We start from the raw sequence: 17,218 nt of genomic DNA, 5'->3' as shown, positions 1-17,218 counted from the left end.
CGGACTGCAGTTCAATCCCCCGGCATCCCATATGGTCCCCCAAGCCAGGAGCGATTTCTGAGCACATAGCCAGAGTAACCCCTGAGCGTCACTGGGTGTGGCCTAAAAACCAAAAAAAAAAAAAAAGTTAATGTATTTTCCTCCATGGTTGACACACATCTCTCTACAGCAAGTTAAGGAATTTTCATTCTAAGTCAAGACTGTTTCTCAATGGTAGAACATCTGCCTGGAATGTATTAGGGGACTGGGTTTAATTTTCAGCAACACACACACACACACACACACACACACACATGAAATAACCATTCTCTCCAGAGCCATACAACTTGGAGAATGTATGACCTCTGGCATTGTTGAGTGTCTATTCTGAAACACATGCTAACCTGCTACAGTAAAGTTAAAAAAGACTAGCAGCCTAATCAACGCCAGCACCCTCTGGTGAGTTCAGGAAGGTATTAATATCAGGGAAAACAGGACAATCAAGGAACCACGTTTCCTCTCTGACTACTTGGGAATAAAAAAGCATGTTTAAAAATGTTCTGGGAGTAGAAGTAGATCGTGGCCAAAATCAATGTTTCTGATTCTCAGCTTTATTTCTGTGTAACTAATAATCTAAGCAATGAGGAGAAGTCTAAACTTTTATTTAAAAAATAGTATTAAACAATATTCATGGGCAACTCATTCCTAAATCTTCCTGGTTTAAATCATTATGGAATGTTTCTCATAATAGGTCATTATGATCAGACATTAAGAGAATGTTCCCTATTGTGAATATGGAAGAGGCTTAAACTTGGGCAAACTCAAAATACATTCCTTTCAAAGAGTTAAAATGTAAAAATCTGAAAGCACAGGAACTCCATTAGTTTTCCATCTGTAGAACCAATCAAATGTTCTGAAATCATTATTTTAAATAGTTTCTGCAGTGAAATCATGACCAAAATAACCAGCATTCTTTCATACACCCTAGTCAATAATGGATCTTATATACACCACAACTTTAAATATCATCCAAGAGCCTCATAAACTCCACTAGCTCATTGTTTCCTGCCTCTGTATAACTGCAGATGTCATGAAAATATATCATGACTCAAGGCCTGAATTGGAAGCCAATCTAAACCCGCTTAGTGAACCTTGTCGTAATATTCAGGAATTGCTGCCTCCCAGCTCTCCCTCTGCTGCAGGTAAAGGGCTGCGACAGCGCCCTCTATAGCCAAGTGGCCTGGTGGCTAATTACAGTCAAAAAAGGTTATCATGAAACTATGAAAGAACAATTTGCTGGACCCAAATACATAGCTTTTCCTGTCAAACTCCACCAGGAGTTACTTAAATGTCATGAGGTACAGTAGCTAATTTGATTTCAGATCTGTATCATGGAATTTAAACCATCAAAGCACCCATCACCACACACACACACATACACACACACACACACACACACACACACATACATGCACACGCACACACGCGCACACAATGTATGAATCTTGTTAACAAAACAGAGGATGCCTGCTAATAGCTGAGGGAAAATTCCTTCTTTCCTGCTGCTTGGACCACAGCATAATGAGGGCTCCCAAACTCTCTCTGCAGCAATAAAACAGAAAGCACAGGCTTTTCTTTTTGATGTATTCCAGTTTAAAAGTTTAGAGCTGATGCCTTTTCATCCTTAATTTATCTTCCCTTGTAAATATTTCTGTACCATTTCCAGTATCTGAAGTTTATACATTTTCAAAAAAGAAAAACTCACTCCTTCTCCTATTTCGGTTGTTTAACTTTATATCATGGGTCAACTTTTGGGCTAAATAAACATACCTCAGGCTACAGCTCTGCAAATACTTCAGGCATCAAATTAAGTGAAATGTTTTGGTTGGGTGGTGAAGCTGTATTTTAATGATCTTCCTGATCTGCCTGCAGGTCCAAGGATAGACTAGGTAAACTCTCAGGATTATCTAACTTCATTTTTCTGTCCCATTAAAACATAGTTCTGAAATCAAGTGATTGGTTTCTAGTTTCACCACTAGAGGGTGCTACTTATTGCTTTCCTTATCAAAGTGGGAAAAAAAATGGAATTTCACTATCGAAAAATCATGCTCAGTATGGCCTACAGAAAAATAATTTAGAGGATTTGCAGGCAGTGCTATGCTTCAAGGAATTATTACTATATTTATTAGAATAGAAATAAGACATCTCTTAGCTGTACATACCAAATTGCTTGTGTTATATACATGCCATAAGCTAAACATGGAATGCAAATCACTTCAGGCTCAAAGTTCAGTATTTACTACACATTTTGTTCGCTATTTACTACATTAGTAATACCAAACCAAGATTTCTGAAGACCATAATAAAAATTACCAAAATTCACAAACTGAAAAGAGAATCTGTATAGTAAAATACATGTTATTCTCTAACAATGCAGCTTCACTTATCCTATTTAGGTATACAGTTCTCTCTTTTGATATAGTTTTTGATTGGGCTCCTTCAATGAATCTCTTATGACTCTCAAGGATTTTCATGCAAATTCTTCAGTTGGTAAATTCTGAGGTGCTTGGAAGGAGATGTATATAAAGTGGTCTACCAAAAGCCCCGAAAAGATTCCCAGCTTAAATCCCTATAACAAAGACATGGCAGGCTGAGACCCTCCTTGCTCATAATTAATTAGCTGTGATCAGAAGCTCTAGAGGCCCTATGTCTGGTCCATTCGTCAGAGATCCTAGAAATGATCTCGGCACCCCTGCCTTAACAATTTGACCCAGCAATACATACATCATATGCCTTTACCACCCAAATTCCTAGAACTGATCACACTACTCCCTTTTTAGAATTGACTCAAATTATTGTATTTATTGTAATCTCTTAGTACTCTATTGGTTCAAATTACTATATGTATTCCTCATTCCTATGTGATCAACTTAGAATATTTTATGTACAATTTACTCTTTCCCCAAAATTGAGAACATGTCTCCTGTTTGCCCCCTTCCAGGACCAACTTATTTTAAACAGAAGTTTCTTGCTGAAAGCTCCCAAAATTATGCCATAAAATGTGTCCCCAAAGAATTCTAGACAGAACCTCTGTCTTTGGAGGCCTTCACTGTGTCACGTGAAATAGCATGCATATCCTTTAATAAACTTGCTTTGCTCTTGCTTAAACTGTCTCACTCTTGGTAAATTCTTTGGGTCTAGGTCTGAGTATCTTCATCAAACCCTTCAATATAGTGTAGTTCATTCACTTGCAAGGAAGTTAACTAGAAATCATTTTAAATTATGATAAGAAATTAGTGTGCTGTTGATTGAATTAGCTAAACAAATTGGGAGTCAAAATATTTTTCTATAAAACAATATGGATTATCGTAAAAATTTTAGGGTTATACAAACCATAATTTCCTGTTACAACTACTCAACTCTATACTATTTAGTCTAAAGCAACTATTTGTGATTATATCCCAAAACACTATCTTGAGAAGTAAGTGGTGGAATGTATTACTGGCTTCTACTAATGAATACTTCTGATTTAAAAATCATTATCACCTTTACCCAGTTTGAAAAACATATGTACATAATGCAGGTTTCTCTTGGAAGAGTAATACTATATTCCTTTTCCAGAGTGTTCATATTCAAAGCTGAAATAGTCCTAGGTGTTATAGCATTCGTGTGCTGTGAAGAACTTATGGTAAGACATGAGATCACAAAAAAGAAGCAAGTCCCTGGAAATTTATATAGAGATAACATGGAAAGTAAATAAAAGATATAGTTCACCTTCAGACTGATGTGTGGCCAGTGGTGTCTGTGTCTCCTTAGAGTAGGATACTACTTCCCTGGGCAGGAAATCCACTTGTGTAACCTTCGACACGCCCAATTTATGCAGTCTTCGCCTAAAGTTAACAAAGAACAAACATTTAGAAAAAGAAGGTGTTCAGCCCTTACATAAAAGGGCTCAGTAGTAGAAGAATCCAACAAATTTCAAACACACTCAGTTTCTCATTACTAGGCAGGATTGTGGAGGATAATTAGCTCTGGGCTAATTCTAACCCAAGTTAGAACACTTGGGTTCTTGACTGACTTATCTCCTAATTTGCTGGATGATAATAAAATATAACAAAAAATATCATGGCTTCCTATCAGAAAAAAAAAGGTCTTGATCTAGTTCAAATGAGACCTCACCCACTTTGAGCATTTGTGATTTTGTCTAATTTATAAAGAAGTGGTCAAAACCATAGTACAGTGGATAGGTCAATTGCCTTGCATGTGGCTAATAAAGGGTCAATACCTGGCATCATATGGTCCCCCCCAAGAACCACCAGGTGTGGCCTCAAACAAAAATTTATAAAGGCATATTTCATTTTCAATATAGGATTTTACCTAGTTGAGAGAGACAAAAAGTTAAACTTGTCAAATCTGAAATCCTTAAAATTCTTTTATGATAACTGTAGAGAATGGTATGTCAAGTGGGAATATAGAACTTCTCAAAGAAAAGGAACTGAAACTGAAAGAGGTAAATCCTTATAAAGGGAAAACAGATGAGGAGCACGTTGGGCTACATAATAAACTTTCAGCTTCAAATGAAAACATTAAGCATGAATGTGGGAAATCATTTCTAAAATATTTATGGCACACTTCAGGTATTTAGATTCTTGATATCCAACAATTCATCTGTTTCCATAACATCTTTGAAATGTGGGCACATCATTTAATTCATAGATGAGGAATGTGAGATTCAGTATAAAAGATCTGCCCACATATGTATGCATGCTTGGTAAATCAGGAGCTCAAATACTTTAGACCTGAGTGCCTGTCAAAGGCTTTTACCATAAAGCCAAATTCCTATCTATGCTTCTTAATAGTGGTTTTTCAGAAGAATCTGAAGTGCCTCTTGAGTCACCCAGTAGATTCAGTGGTGGAGGTAGCATTGTCTTGTGAAGCAAAGACTTTGTTTGTGTTAATTTAAATATTAACCCTTCGGTATCTTAATTCCTCATCTTAGTTGTGCTCATCATCTGAGCACTTAGTTATAATTTACATGAAAATATAGGACCCCTACATGCAATGTATATGCTTACACCTGCCCACAATTACAGATGATATCTTAAAGCAGTTTCTAAACATTTTCAGCATATCCATTTGATACTAACACATAAAAATAGACATTCCATTTCATAGGCATAGATTGTGAGTAGAGAGAAAGGGAAGCAGAGGTAAAATAATCAGAGGCAGAGGTGAAATACCCCAAATATCACATTGTTTATTTCTTTAGAGCTCTAGAAACACACCCTATTCAGACGGCACACTTCATTTTTATCATTTGTAGTACAAAAGAATGCATACTATAGCTATAATTTTCAACCCAAGCATTATAGTAAAAAAAAATTCTTTTCTATTAGAACATCGAAAACCTAAGATGTTTCCCCAGATGGAAAGTCTGGTTAAAAAGTCCCCAGTGTGCATGCTTGCAGCTCCACAGAGGCTGGGAGGAAAAGGCCACATTGCAGAGAAATCTAGACACAAAAATTATAAAAAAAAAAAAAAGACACCAAATGAGGGGAAGATAAGTTTCAAAAAGAATCTAAGATATTATTTTAAACTTGTCTTGAGTTAGGAAACGATGGTTTTCCTATGTGCAATGAGTGTCTATCTTGTCAGAAGAAAACATGAATAGGCATTCCAGAAATGACTAAGGCGAAAGTCCTCTGCACTTTAAGATGCCCAGAGCATTTTTTTGAGACCCAAAGAGGTGAGTCTGCATCACAAAGAGACAGAAAAGATGTAGAATAACAATATGCCCCTGCCTCACCTATATTGCTATAAACAGTTATAAATTTCCCTAACATGGAAAGATCTCCTGGATCTTAAAATATCATGGACATCTGTGAAGTGCAAAAATGTCCTCATACTCTCAGGGTACCTGTACCTGCAGGCAGGAGTTCCAGGGCATTGTGCTAATGGGATATTATAGGCCTATATGCTGAATACCAAGCAGAAGGCACTGGGCAAGAATTGCTTATTTCTAACCTTGTAATGCTTAATAGTTGAAACCAACTAGTGAGATCCTACAGGATAATGCACACATTATACTCTTATGTAGGATGGAAATTTGGGTTTAAATCCCTACTTGATCACTTACAAGTTGAACAGCAGGTGAAAGAGTTGGATGGGTGAGACTCATGCCCCTTATCTATTAATGGGTATGTTTCATTTCATTGTTATTAAAGGCTGTACAAAACTAAGATTTGTAAACTTGTACCTGGCATACAGTATTATATTCCTGGATCAAGCATCTCTACTTTTATCTTTTTCACTAATGCTTAGCATTTAAAAAAAACCAGTAAAGGCCTACTTATAAGTGTTCTAAATTAAAGTTTAAGATAGTACACCTGAAGATACTTTTGATATGGTCCTGCCAGAGCACCCAATCTTTCTACACAGTTATCAAGTTAACACTTTAAAAAAAATGCTTCTGGTTTATTACCAATTATGCCCCAAGCATCAAATTTCAGAAACTTTGTCATCATTAAAATTTTACATTATTTCCCAAATGAGAAAACAGACTACTTCATCTATGATATTTTATCATTAAAGTTTCACATCATATTCTAATTTTGTAAGTGAAAAGTAAAGTTTTAGTGATGATCAGTGATTTCCTCAAAATTACAAACACAAAAATATAAAAGTCAAAATTTCAAAAACTGCAAAATCAAAACGGCAAGAGAAAAAACCAAATATTAAAGAGCAAGGCTTTGGCTTCCTCCAACACTAAATTCAAGGCCAAGCACTTAAAAAGGTGCTTTGTTTATTTTCAAATGTAATGGTACCTACCCCATTCCTTTGTTTGTTTGTTTGTGTGTTTTGGTTCTGCCTAGTACAAAATTGTAGCAGAAAAGACTTGCTTGGGATAATATCTCAGGTCAAATCCAGAGCAGAGAGATTGTATAGCTTGTCATTTTTACCCCCAAATGCATCAACTGTATAATATGGCATCATTCCTTTTTTTGCATAGGCACACTAAAATGGGGGAATCTTATGTATAGAAACAAGTTCTTATCTACTAGAAATAAAAATCCATAAATTATATAATACAGGGGCACCTTCCACCTTGAACATATGTCATGGGGACTTAGACCTCATATGATCGAACATCAACCATCCAACCCCAAATCCTGATCCCAACCTTAGAACTGGCACAGTTACCTTCAGCAGCACCAGAAATTAAACTCCCCTGGGGGAGGTCCTAATACTGCTCTAGCACCAACTTGCCCAAGATACATTCATACGACATCCTGTTGATGAAGAAACAGCAACAACTTAATCTAAGGGCAGGTTGTCCTATCTCATCACCTGATGAGATGAAATCAGAAGACACTCCATCCTTTGATCTCTGCAAAAATCAAGATCACTAAACATAGAAGACTGACTATAACAACCATGACTGAGCAGAACATTTGGAACCATAAGAAAGACTCTAGACTTCATTCTAGAATCTGTGCAAAAACTAATATCTCTAATTTCAGAGAACTGACTTTTACAAGCACAACTGAACAGAATATTTCCTGGCCTCATAAAGGGGCCAGGATTCAACAATGAACAAGTCCAAGTTGGAGTCTGTAGTTGGTCTCATGAGAGTATGCTTCAATAGTGGAGACACCCTGTATCTCTTAGGCCAAGGGAATTTCCTTCCTAATTTCTCCAATATTTACTGTGCCTATACAAAAACAAATAAACAACAAACAAACAAACAAAAAACCCAAGCCTCGACACATCAGCCCCCCCCCTTTTTAAATTTATATCTATAGCTTCTAGACAGGGCTCCTGCTGCTTTCCTTTTTTTTTTTTAAACGGAACCATAGAACATAAATCATCTTGTTCTGCTTCATATTTCTATGTATTCCTACAAACTGAGAAAAAAAAAGTGGATGGTACCAGGTGTAAAGCAGTCTCATGAGCATTGAGTGGAAATTAAAAAAAAAAAGACCAAACCTAAATACTCAACTCAAAGTCAATGACAAAAGAATTAAGAGACCCAAAATACAACAAACTATATACAAAAGGGACCACTAGCAGTCCAGGGCACTAAGGGGGGAGGTATGGGGAACATTCTGGGAACAGTGGTAGAGGGAGGTCAACACTGGTGGTGGAAACTGCCCTAGTTCACTGTCACTATGTACCTTAAGTATAACTATAAAAGACTTGTAATTCACATTGGTCTCAATAAAAATTAAAAAAAGAAAGAAAAAGTTTGTTGACCTCTACTTTTTTCCTTATGTCTAATGACTATCAATCTGTTCATTGGGTACTCTTTTACAACTTAATATACTAAATATCCAAGCATATGTGTTCATTTCATAACCTTTTTTTTTTTATTTTTGGGTTACACCCATTGGTGTTCAGTGGTTACTCCTGGCTGTCTGCTCAGAAATAGCTCATGGCAGGCACGGGGGACCATATGGGACACCGGGATTCGAACCAACCACCTTTGGTCCTGGATTGGCTGCTTGCAAGGCAAACGCCGCTGTGCTCTCTCTCAGGGCCCTCATTTCATAATCTTAAGAAGGAATTTCTGTAAAAAAAAAAAAAAAAGGCATAGCCTAAATCCTTAAGACTTAATGGAAATACTAAGTTTCTGATATGAAAATCAGTGTGTTTTCTTCCCTAAGAAGCTCAGAGATTCTGTCCAGAAGGTGGCGCCCCATTCATGAGAAAAATGTTTTTCAGGATTTGCCAGATGAATACTTAACTCTGGGATCTCAAGGACAAACTTAAAGTCTGCATGTCTCAGCTGATAAAAAAAAAAAATCAATCCATTTCTATGATATAGACCTTAATTTTCTTAAAATACCTCTATAATTTTAATCAGGTAACAATTATAGAGCCATATCAAAGAAATTAAGCTTATATTTTAAAGTGGATATATTATCATCTCATTTTCATTTAATGATGTAGTCAAAGTTGCCAGTTACTCAGCAAAGAAATAAAAATATTTTTCATTCTCTGTACATTTATGTATGATATATATAACATATTGTGTAACAACTACTTAACATAATTTCTTTTTTTAGATCTACCTCCATTCTGACTCCTCTCAATACAAACTACCTTTTCTACTATTCTAATAACTTCTGAAATTTCATGTACTACCACTGTATACACATATACTTCTTAAATAGGCCCTGTTTTATTTTTGTATTCACCTCTTTTTATGTATAGCTTGAAATAACAATTTATTCCTTATTAATGTGTCTATATATTAGGACTTTGGCACAGATATTAGGCACAGAGCAGGAGATAAATATATATTGGAAGAAAGAAGGGAGGTAAAAAGAGAAAATGAAGAAAACACAGGCAGTTGTCAAGATACATAATGTAAATTTAGACTTCTATTATCCATTCCATTGTATGTATGACTGCATTATTAAGTCATGCATGTACTTCTAAGTAGCTTATTCTAAATTAATATTTAATAAAACTACAAACATGCTGGATTAAATTCATGTTTAAGAATGAGGGAACTGGAAAGCCTGTCTGGAGTACAGGTGAGGGTGGGGTGGGATGAAGGGAGATTTGGGACATTGGTGGTGGGAATGTTGCACTGGTAAAGGGGGTGTTCTTTACATGACTGAAACCTAATCACAATCATATTTGTAATCAAGATGTTTAAATAAAGAAAAAATATTGAACAAAATTCATGTTTAAAATTAACTATAAGAAAATATTCAAAAAATTCATTGTAAGGTTACAGATGTTTTGGATTAAATTAAAATATATAAAAGTCATAGTTGGAATCAAAGGTCCTAAAATAGTGGTTCATAAAAAGGATCTATGATTTGCGGTAATAATTCCACTTGAGAATCAATTATAATGCAAATTCACAGGTCACACTCCAAACTAGCAGAACTAGAAACTCCATTGTCCGCATTCTCACAGTTGTTCTGATGCTTACTAGTTTCTGAACATGACCTAATTAGCAATTTCTATTTCTATTTCTACTAGAATGTAGAAATAGGTTTTTCATAATCTAATCAGATTAACTTGAATCACCAAGAATCCAGAGGTATAAATCCCATTGCATAGAGTAAAGTTTATAAAGCTGAACTACCCATGCCATGTGGATGAATAAACAGAGAGAATAAGATGTATATCAAACAATGGAAATAGCAGCATAAAAATTATTAAGGGATCAGTGGGAGAGTTTATCAAGATATAAACTACAAATCAGGCAGAGGATGACAGAAGCATTGAGCAATGGATTCCTCAAGCTGAGCAGACAACCATGGTCCTTAAATGGCATAGGAGATATATTTCGAAAGGGCTAGGGATTGTTTCCCCACTAAAAGTCCTATAGGCTTTCTCTCTAATTAGTTCTGTCTGCTTGACTGACCAAAAATGGCTGAGCAAAGCCCTATAGCATCAAATGTGAAATGTTCACTGTGCAAAGAAAAGTTATATCTTAATAAAGAGAAATTGTTGAAGCTATTTGAAAATGTTCTTCGCTAGTTTTCAAAATGTAAAGATTTACATTTTACCATTAGCATATATATATCCATCGCTTAATTCTTGGTTGGACATCATGAATCACAAGCAGAAAACTCCTTTGTATGAAACATTGTCTATATTATTTGCTCAAATGAACTTTCTATGTCACACATAGCATAGCTATGTCAGCTACATAAACTATCCGAAGATGACTCTATGATATATAGTATAACTGAAGAAAGTTAACATTATATATAGTCTTAACTCAAAAATAAAAATATTTAGTCCTATCACCAAAGCATATTCATTGCCACTGGAATTCTAGTAATAAAGGTTTGTGAATGGTAATCTTATAGTCTTCAATGACTGAAAATTGTTGTTGTAAGTATATATTGATTTGTTAGATAGAGTGGCAAGAGATGTGTAGATGGTAGAATCATGACCATGGGAAGAATGTATATGGCACTCAAAAGTGAAGAATTTAAAATTAGGAGGCACTGTACTTAAGGAAAGTCTTTGGATCAGGAAAGAAACCCACCAGAATCAAGTAGGTAGAATTGGGAATAAAGGCACACAGAAAGTTAGTTGGTCGGGTTCCAAAGTAGGTCAGGGCTACTAAATAAAAGTCTGCATTGAGCCCATGTTCACTCCAGCTAGATTTTATTTCTGCTACTTACAAATGAGTATTTCATCCCTATGATACTTTAAGAGTACTGCCAAATATTTTTCTTAGTGAGACTTCTAAAATTTCTTGAGGTTTCTTGAAGTGCAAACTCTATGACACAGAGTAATAATGGTGTCATTTTCTTCTTGTTCTGAAAATCTAACGTAGATACCCTCAGTGTCTGACAACTAGCAAAGGAACAACTTGGCCAACCTTATCTGTCACCACAAACAATTCTTTGAAGCCTAGAACTATGCTATTTCTAGCCCTTTGTAGGAAGTAACTGGGGCTGATTGACAGCACAGAGGGTAGGACATTTGCCTTGCAGCTAACCCAGGTTCAATCCCTAGAATCCCATTAGATCCCCTAAGCACTGACAAAAATGATTCCTGAGTTCAGAATCAGGAGTGACTCCTGAATATTTCTAGGTGTGGCCAAAAAAAAAAACAAAACAAAACAGAAACAACCCCCCCCACACACAGAGAACTACCATTACAATACAGAAGAAATAAAGAAATCAAACACAAACATGAAAAGGCAAATATAAATGAAAGAAAGATAGTAATAAGAGGCAATAGGAGTAATTTATAAGAGGGATGGAAGTAAGTTATAGGTAATTACTATGTTTTTTACTCTATAGACAGTCTCACTGAGAACAGAGGACTGATGTAAATCTTGAAGAATGAGCAGAAATCCATCATTTATAAAGGAATGAGGAGATAGTTCTATATACTTAAAACTCTGGAAACTGAATTCACATTTGATGTCCAAGACGCCAATTTTTCAGTATTGTAATTTTAAGGCATGATAAGGGATAAATTTAGAGAGGTACATTGAGTCTAGTTGACTAGAAGATCATGAATTTCAGAACTTTAATCAAGCTGAGCTATACACACTAATGTAGTCAATGAAAAGTTACTGAAAGTCACTAAGAAACTGACATCTATGAAGAAACATTTTAAACATGTTAATATAGTTGCTATATAAAATGATGATGGCTATAGCTCCTTTTGACAAATGAACAACCAGTGTCTACATGTGGGACTTATAAGCAGAGTGAGAAGAAAAGAGGGTATTGATAAAGGATCTATAAGCAGTGGGGAGCTGGTGGTTTATTCAGTAACTAGAGAAAGCAGGTAGCCAGTGAAATGATTACTAGATTTGTATCAACAGTCTACAGATGTGCGGACTTGGTCAAGGGACATAAGTAATCAGCAACAATGGCATTAGTAATGGAAAGGAATTGTGGCCTATTGTTGCTATTAACTCTGTAAAAGAATTAATGGAGAATTTAGCAGTTTATTCATATGGAGAATGAAAGACAAGTGATAGAAGGAATAATTTCAAGGTTTCATATATTATAGGAAAAATGTGGGTAGTGTTAAGTATCAGAGCAAGATCTGCTTTGGAGTAAAAAGTGAGTACTCTAGTGAATACCATTTTTTAATTAGTAATATAGATATTCTATAGTTTAGGCAGTTAAAATATTTTATGGTGATACTTTTAAAAGATGTAAAGCAGACCAGATTTAAAAAAAGATGACAAAACAATATATGACCTTGTATTTCAGTTACTGAGAGTCAGGTGAAAAAATGCTTCATCTATAGAAAAAGAAATAATTGGGAACCAGAAATATAAAAACTCATATGCTAGGAAAGGTTCATTTGTTTTTCAAACACTGTATTCTAGTGTAATTTAATATCAACATAATACACAACATCAATAACAAGAAAAATAAAAACCACATGATTATATCAATAGATGCAGAGAAAGCATTTGATAAGGTCCAACACCCATTCTTGATCAAAACTCTCAGCAAGATGGGAATGAAAGGAACCTTTATCAATATAGTTAAGGCCATCTACCACAAGCCAGTGGCAAATATTATCCTCAATGGAGAAAAACTAAGAGCCTTCCCTCTAAATTCTGGCACAAGACAAGGCTGTCCTCTCTCACCACTCCTATTCAACATAGCACTGGAAGTACTCGCTATAGCAATTAGGCAAGAAAAAGATATCAAGGGAATCCAGATAGGAAAGGAAGAAGTCAAGCTCTCGCTGTTTGCAGATGACATAATACTCTACTTAGAAAACCCTAAAGACTCTACCAAAAAGCTTCTAGAAGCAATACACTTATATAGCAAGGTGGCAGGCTACAAAATTAACACACAAAAATCAATGGCCTTTCTATGCACCAATAGTAATAAGGAAGAAATGGACATTAAAAAACAACCCCAATCACAATAGTGCCACACAAACTCAAATATCTTAGAATCAACTTGACTAAAAATGTGAAGAACCTATACAAAGAATATTATAACACTCTGTTCAGTTTTTTTTAAACTATAATGTGGCCCTCTGCTGGTCTGAGGGACAGTGAAGTTGCCCCCTGTTTAAAATGTCTGAGGAACTCTGTCATAGAAGAACTGAACTTGCTCCATCAGCACCTCATTGTATACCATTTATCACCCATGTTCAGGAGGTAGTTTCAAGAGCTAGCAATACTTTGATGGTTCATCTTTCCTGATTACCTTGAGAAAGATGAGTTTCCATTTTCTGCATTCACACTTAAAAAAATCAGTTAACACATATTTCACTTCCATGATATTTCCTTATTGTACACAGATTTTTTTTTGGCAGCTCTAGCATGTTTTCCTAAACAGAAGCAAATGTCAAGTCTGGCTCAGTCATCAGGCACATCAAGGAATTTTCCTTAATTTCAGAACACAATCAAAACTTAAAAGCTTTGGACTGAGAGAAATTAATGTAAATCATCAAGAATCTATTATTGTCTTGATAAGTATAATTTTATAGAACATCATAAACTGAGTCAATAGTAATTGGTACTTCAAGTCACTATGAAGTAACAAGTACAAGCAGTACCTCAAGACACTAAGTATCAAGCATGCATGCTGACTGATCAAATTTATTTTTCTCAAATGTAATAAAAATCCCATTTAAAAAAACTCAGCTATAAGTTTGAAGCAGAAAATATCCCAAATTTGCTTACTCAAGGTTTATGAAGTCAGAGAATAAAGACTAGCAGGTTTGAGGAAGGCCAGAACGATAGTAAAGCAAGCAAAAAGTTTAGGGAACTGAAATTCAACTTGAAAGTATGGCTGTAAATGACAAATTGCATGAGATGGTCTTACAAGACAAATAGTTATAGAACATTTTACCCACAAACAACAAAATAGGCATGTTTTTTTTTTAAGTGTTCCTGGTACATCTCTAGAACCAATGTTTCTCAAAAAAATTTTTTTAAATTAAAATCATAAAAACATCTTGCATTAAGGAGCCGGAGTGATGGCACAAGCGGTAGGGCATTTGCCTTGTAAACTAAAAGAATAAAGAAATGGGGGGCCGGAGAGATAGCATGGAGGTAAGGCGTTTGCCTTTCATGCAGGAGGTCATCAGTTCTAATCCCGGCGCCCCATATGGTCCCCTGTGCCTGCCAGGAGCAATTTCTGAGCCTGGAGCCAGAAATAACCCCCAAGCACTGCCGGGTGTGACCCAAAAACCACAAAAAAAAAAAAAAAAGAATAAAGAAATGGAAAGCTAGAAACTTCTGAAAACTAAGCAATATGTTAACTATTATTAGGCTAATATGATAATCAATTGAAAAAGAAAAAACTGAATACAAATGAAAGAGAAGACACTATTATTTTCTATGGGATGCAGCCAAAGTGAGACTTTCCAAAGATAAAGCAGCTTATAACAACTTTTGTAAATAGGAAACTCGAATATCTATGCTTACATCTATTGGAAGCATAGGAAAATTTAAAGCCTATCAGAAGAATAAAAATAATAATTAAAATTTGAGAAGAAATAAAACAGATCGATGAAACCAAGAGTTAGTTTTTGAAAATATGAACAAATATAATTCCTTTCTTCACAAATATGAGAAAATTAAGTTAAAACTACACTCAGTGCCACAGATCCTGAGTCCAATTTCAGCCACAATCACTATTGTTTTTAAAGTTAATTCATCTGCCTGCTCTGATTACGTGCAATAACTAATAATTGTCTATTTGAATAGTTAGTTTACTATAAAGGGTAGGCTAACTGAATGTCTTAAAAGTATTATCCACTGTACTATTGGAGGGTAAATATGATTTCATATTATTTATCATTGTACTTATTACAGTTCTATGGTTCTCATGTATTTAGACATCTCAACTGCTTTGACAAGATAATTTGATGATATGGCAATACAAATAAGACTTAATAATAGCATCTTCCACTATTCTACAAATTAAAGGATTAAAAAATTAAATTTCATTAATTAAAATAATTAATTTAATTAAAATTGAAGGATTATGGTAAAAAAGTAAAATCAGACACATTAAATAGAATAGAATTGAAAGCCTAGAAAAATAATATCCCACATATGCATGCAACGATTTTATAAAAAAATAGGAAGGCGCAAAGAAAGGCTTATCAATAACTTATACAAGAAAATATGATGGTCACATGCTAATAAATAAAACTAGATCACTAACATCATGCACAAAATTTTGAATGTCTAAGAAATAAATATAATCTGTACAAACATAAAATACATAAAAGAAAACACGTATCATACAAAACTTGACATCAGCCTTATACATGTCTGGGGGTCTGGGTTCTTTCCAATGGAAAGAAGGGGAAACAAAAGAAAAATAAACAAATGAACTACATCAAACTAAGAAACAGTTAAAAATATATATCAAAATAAAAATACTTCCTACTGAGTAGGAGATGATATCTGTGGCTTATACAAATGGCATTGGATTAACATCCAAAGTATACAAAAAAAAAAAAAAAACCCTCACAAAGCACAACAAAAAAACCAGCAGCATTATTTTAAAAATTGAGCAGAGGATCTAAACAAACTCTTATCCAAAGAAGATACAGAGATGGTAACTGGGTAATAAAAAGATGTTCAGCAGGGAAAATGTAAATCAAAACCACAAAGGCATAACTTCATTTTGTGAAAATTATCTGAAAGCAGAAAACAACAGAAACTTGGAGAGAATGCAGAGAGAGACATGGTATTGTTGGTGGAAATATAAGATGGTACAGCTGACACACAAAGCAATATGGAGAGTTCTTATAAAACAAAAAATCATATATGTTTAAATTATTCCACTTCTAGGTATTAATTCAAATAATAATTATAAACACTGATTAAGAAAAATATGCACATTTGTGTTTTATACAAAATGTAGCATTAAAGTGGCAACAGCACAAAGGGCAATTGTAGATAAATTAACTCCTGTTCTATGTGAAAAGGTATAATCGAGAAATAGAAGTGGATCTTGGACAGTAATATCATAAGTGACTTGAGTGACTGTATGAGGAAACTATATAATCTCTTTGTAACTTTTCTTTAAGTATACAATTAATTTAAAACAAATATTTTAAAATAAACTGATAGTTTTCTATATACTGTATTTAAGATAGCTAGATTTGATCTTGTTAATTGTTACTTAATAAATGAATAAAAATATAGATGCTTTCAAGGAAAATGCACTTAAAATGTAAAATGACCAATGGCTTAGAAATTAGGAGAATATTTAGGCATATTATTGAATACTGGATTATATACCAAATATAAAGAACTTTCAAAATTCCAATAACAATCAAGATAGTTAATTCAGGAATAATCTGAAAATTGATTTCAGCAGATACTTCACCAGGGAACATATTCAGATGGATAAGCACACAGATGTCTAATATTATTAGTAATAAAATTCAAATTAAAACCACATGTTATACTCCTTTAAAAATTCTATTAATATAAATCAAGTGTTACCAAGAATGTGGAGTACCTCTTTTAATCAATTAAAAAGTTTTTAAAAAGGAATGCAGAACAATTGTCTCTACACTGTTTAGAATATATAGTAGTAAGACCACTTTGAAAAGAGTTTGATATTTTTTCATAAGTATATATTGCTTATGTGTCATTCATTTTACCTGTCATTTATGCCCAAGGAAATAAAGCATATGTCTGTAAAATTGTTTTAAGTATCTATTCACAGAATTTTTATGTGTAAGGGACAAAAATTGGATATAAAAATACATTAAAAAGTAACTCTAGAGCCAGGATAAAGAT

General features: G+C 34.4%; 1 protein-coding gene across 1 annotated transcript in view; it reads right to left on the bottom strand.

The window, feature by feature from the left end:
• The window catches only part of DYNC1I1 (dynein cytoplasmic 1 intermediate chain 1), a 377,776-nt gene that overhangs the window by 280,183 nt on the left and 80,375 nt on the right, over positions 1-17,218 (bottom strand). The window contains 1 exon segment of the mRNA XM_049785233.1: positions 3,754-3,869. Coding sequence (XP_049641190.1) covers positions 3,754-3,869 — 116 coding nt within the window.

This window comes from Suncus etruscus, chromosome 1 (genome assembly GCF_024139225.1).
Source record: "Suncus etruscus isolate mSunEtr1 chromosome 1, mSunEtr1.pri.cur, whole genome shotgun sequence".
In the NCBI taxonomy this organism is placed as follows: Eukaryota; Metazoa; Chordata; class Mammalia; order Eulipotyphla; family Soricidae; genus Suncus; species Suncus etruscus.
The sequence above is the reverse complement of the archived record's forward strand: the minus strand, read 5'-3'. Positions and strand labels throughout refer to the sequence as shown.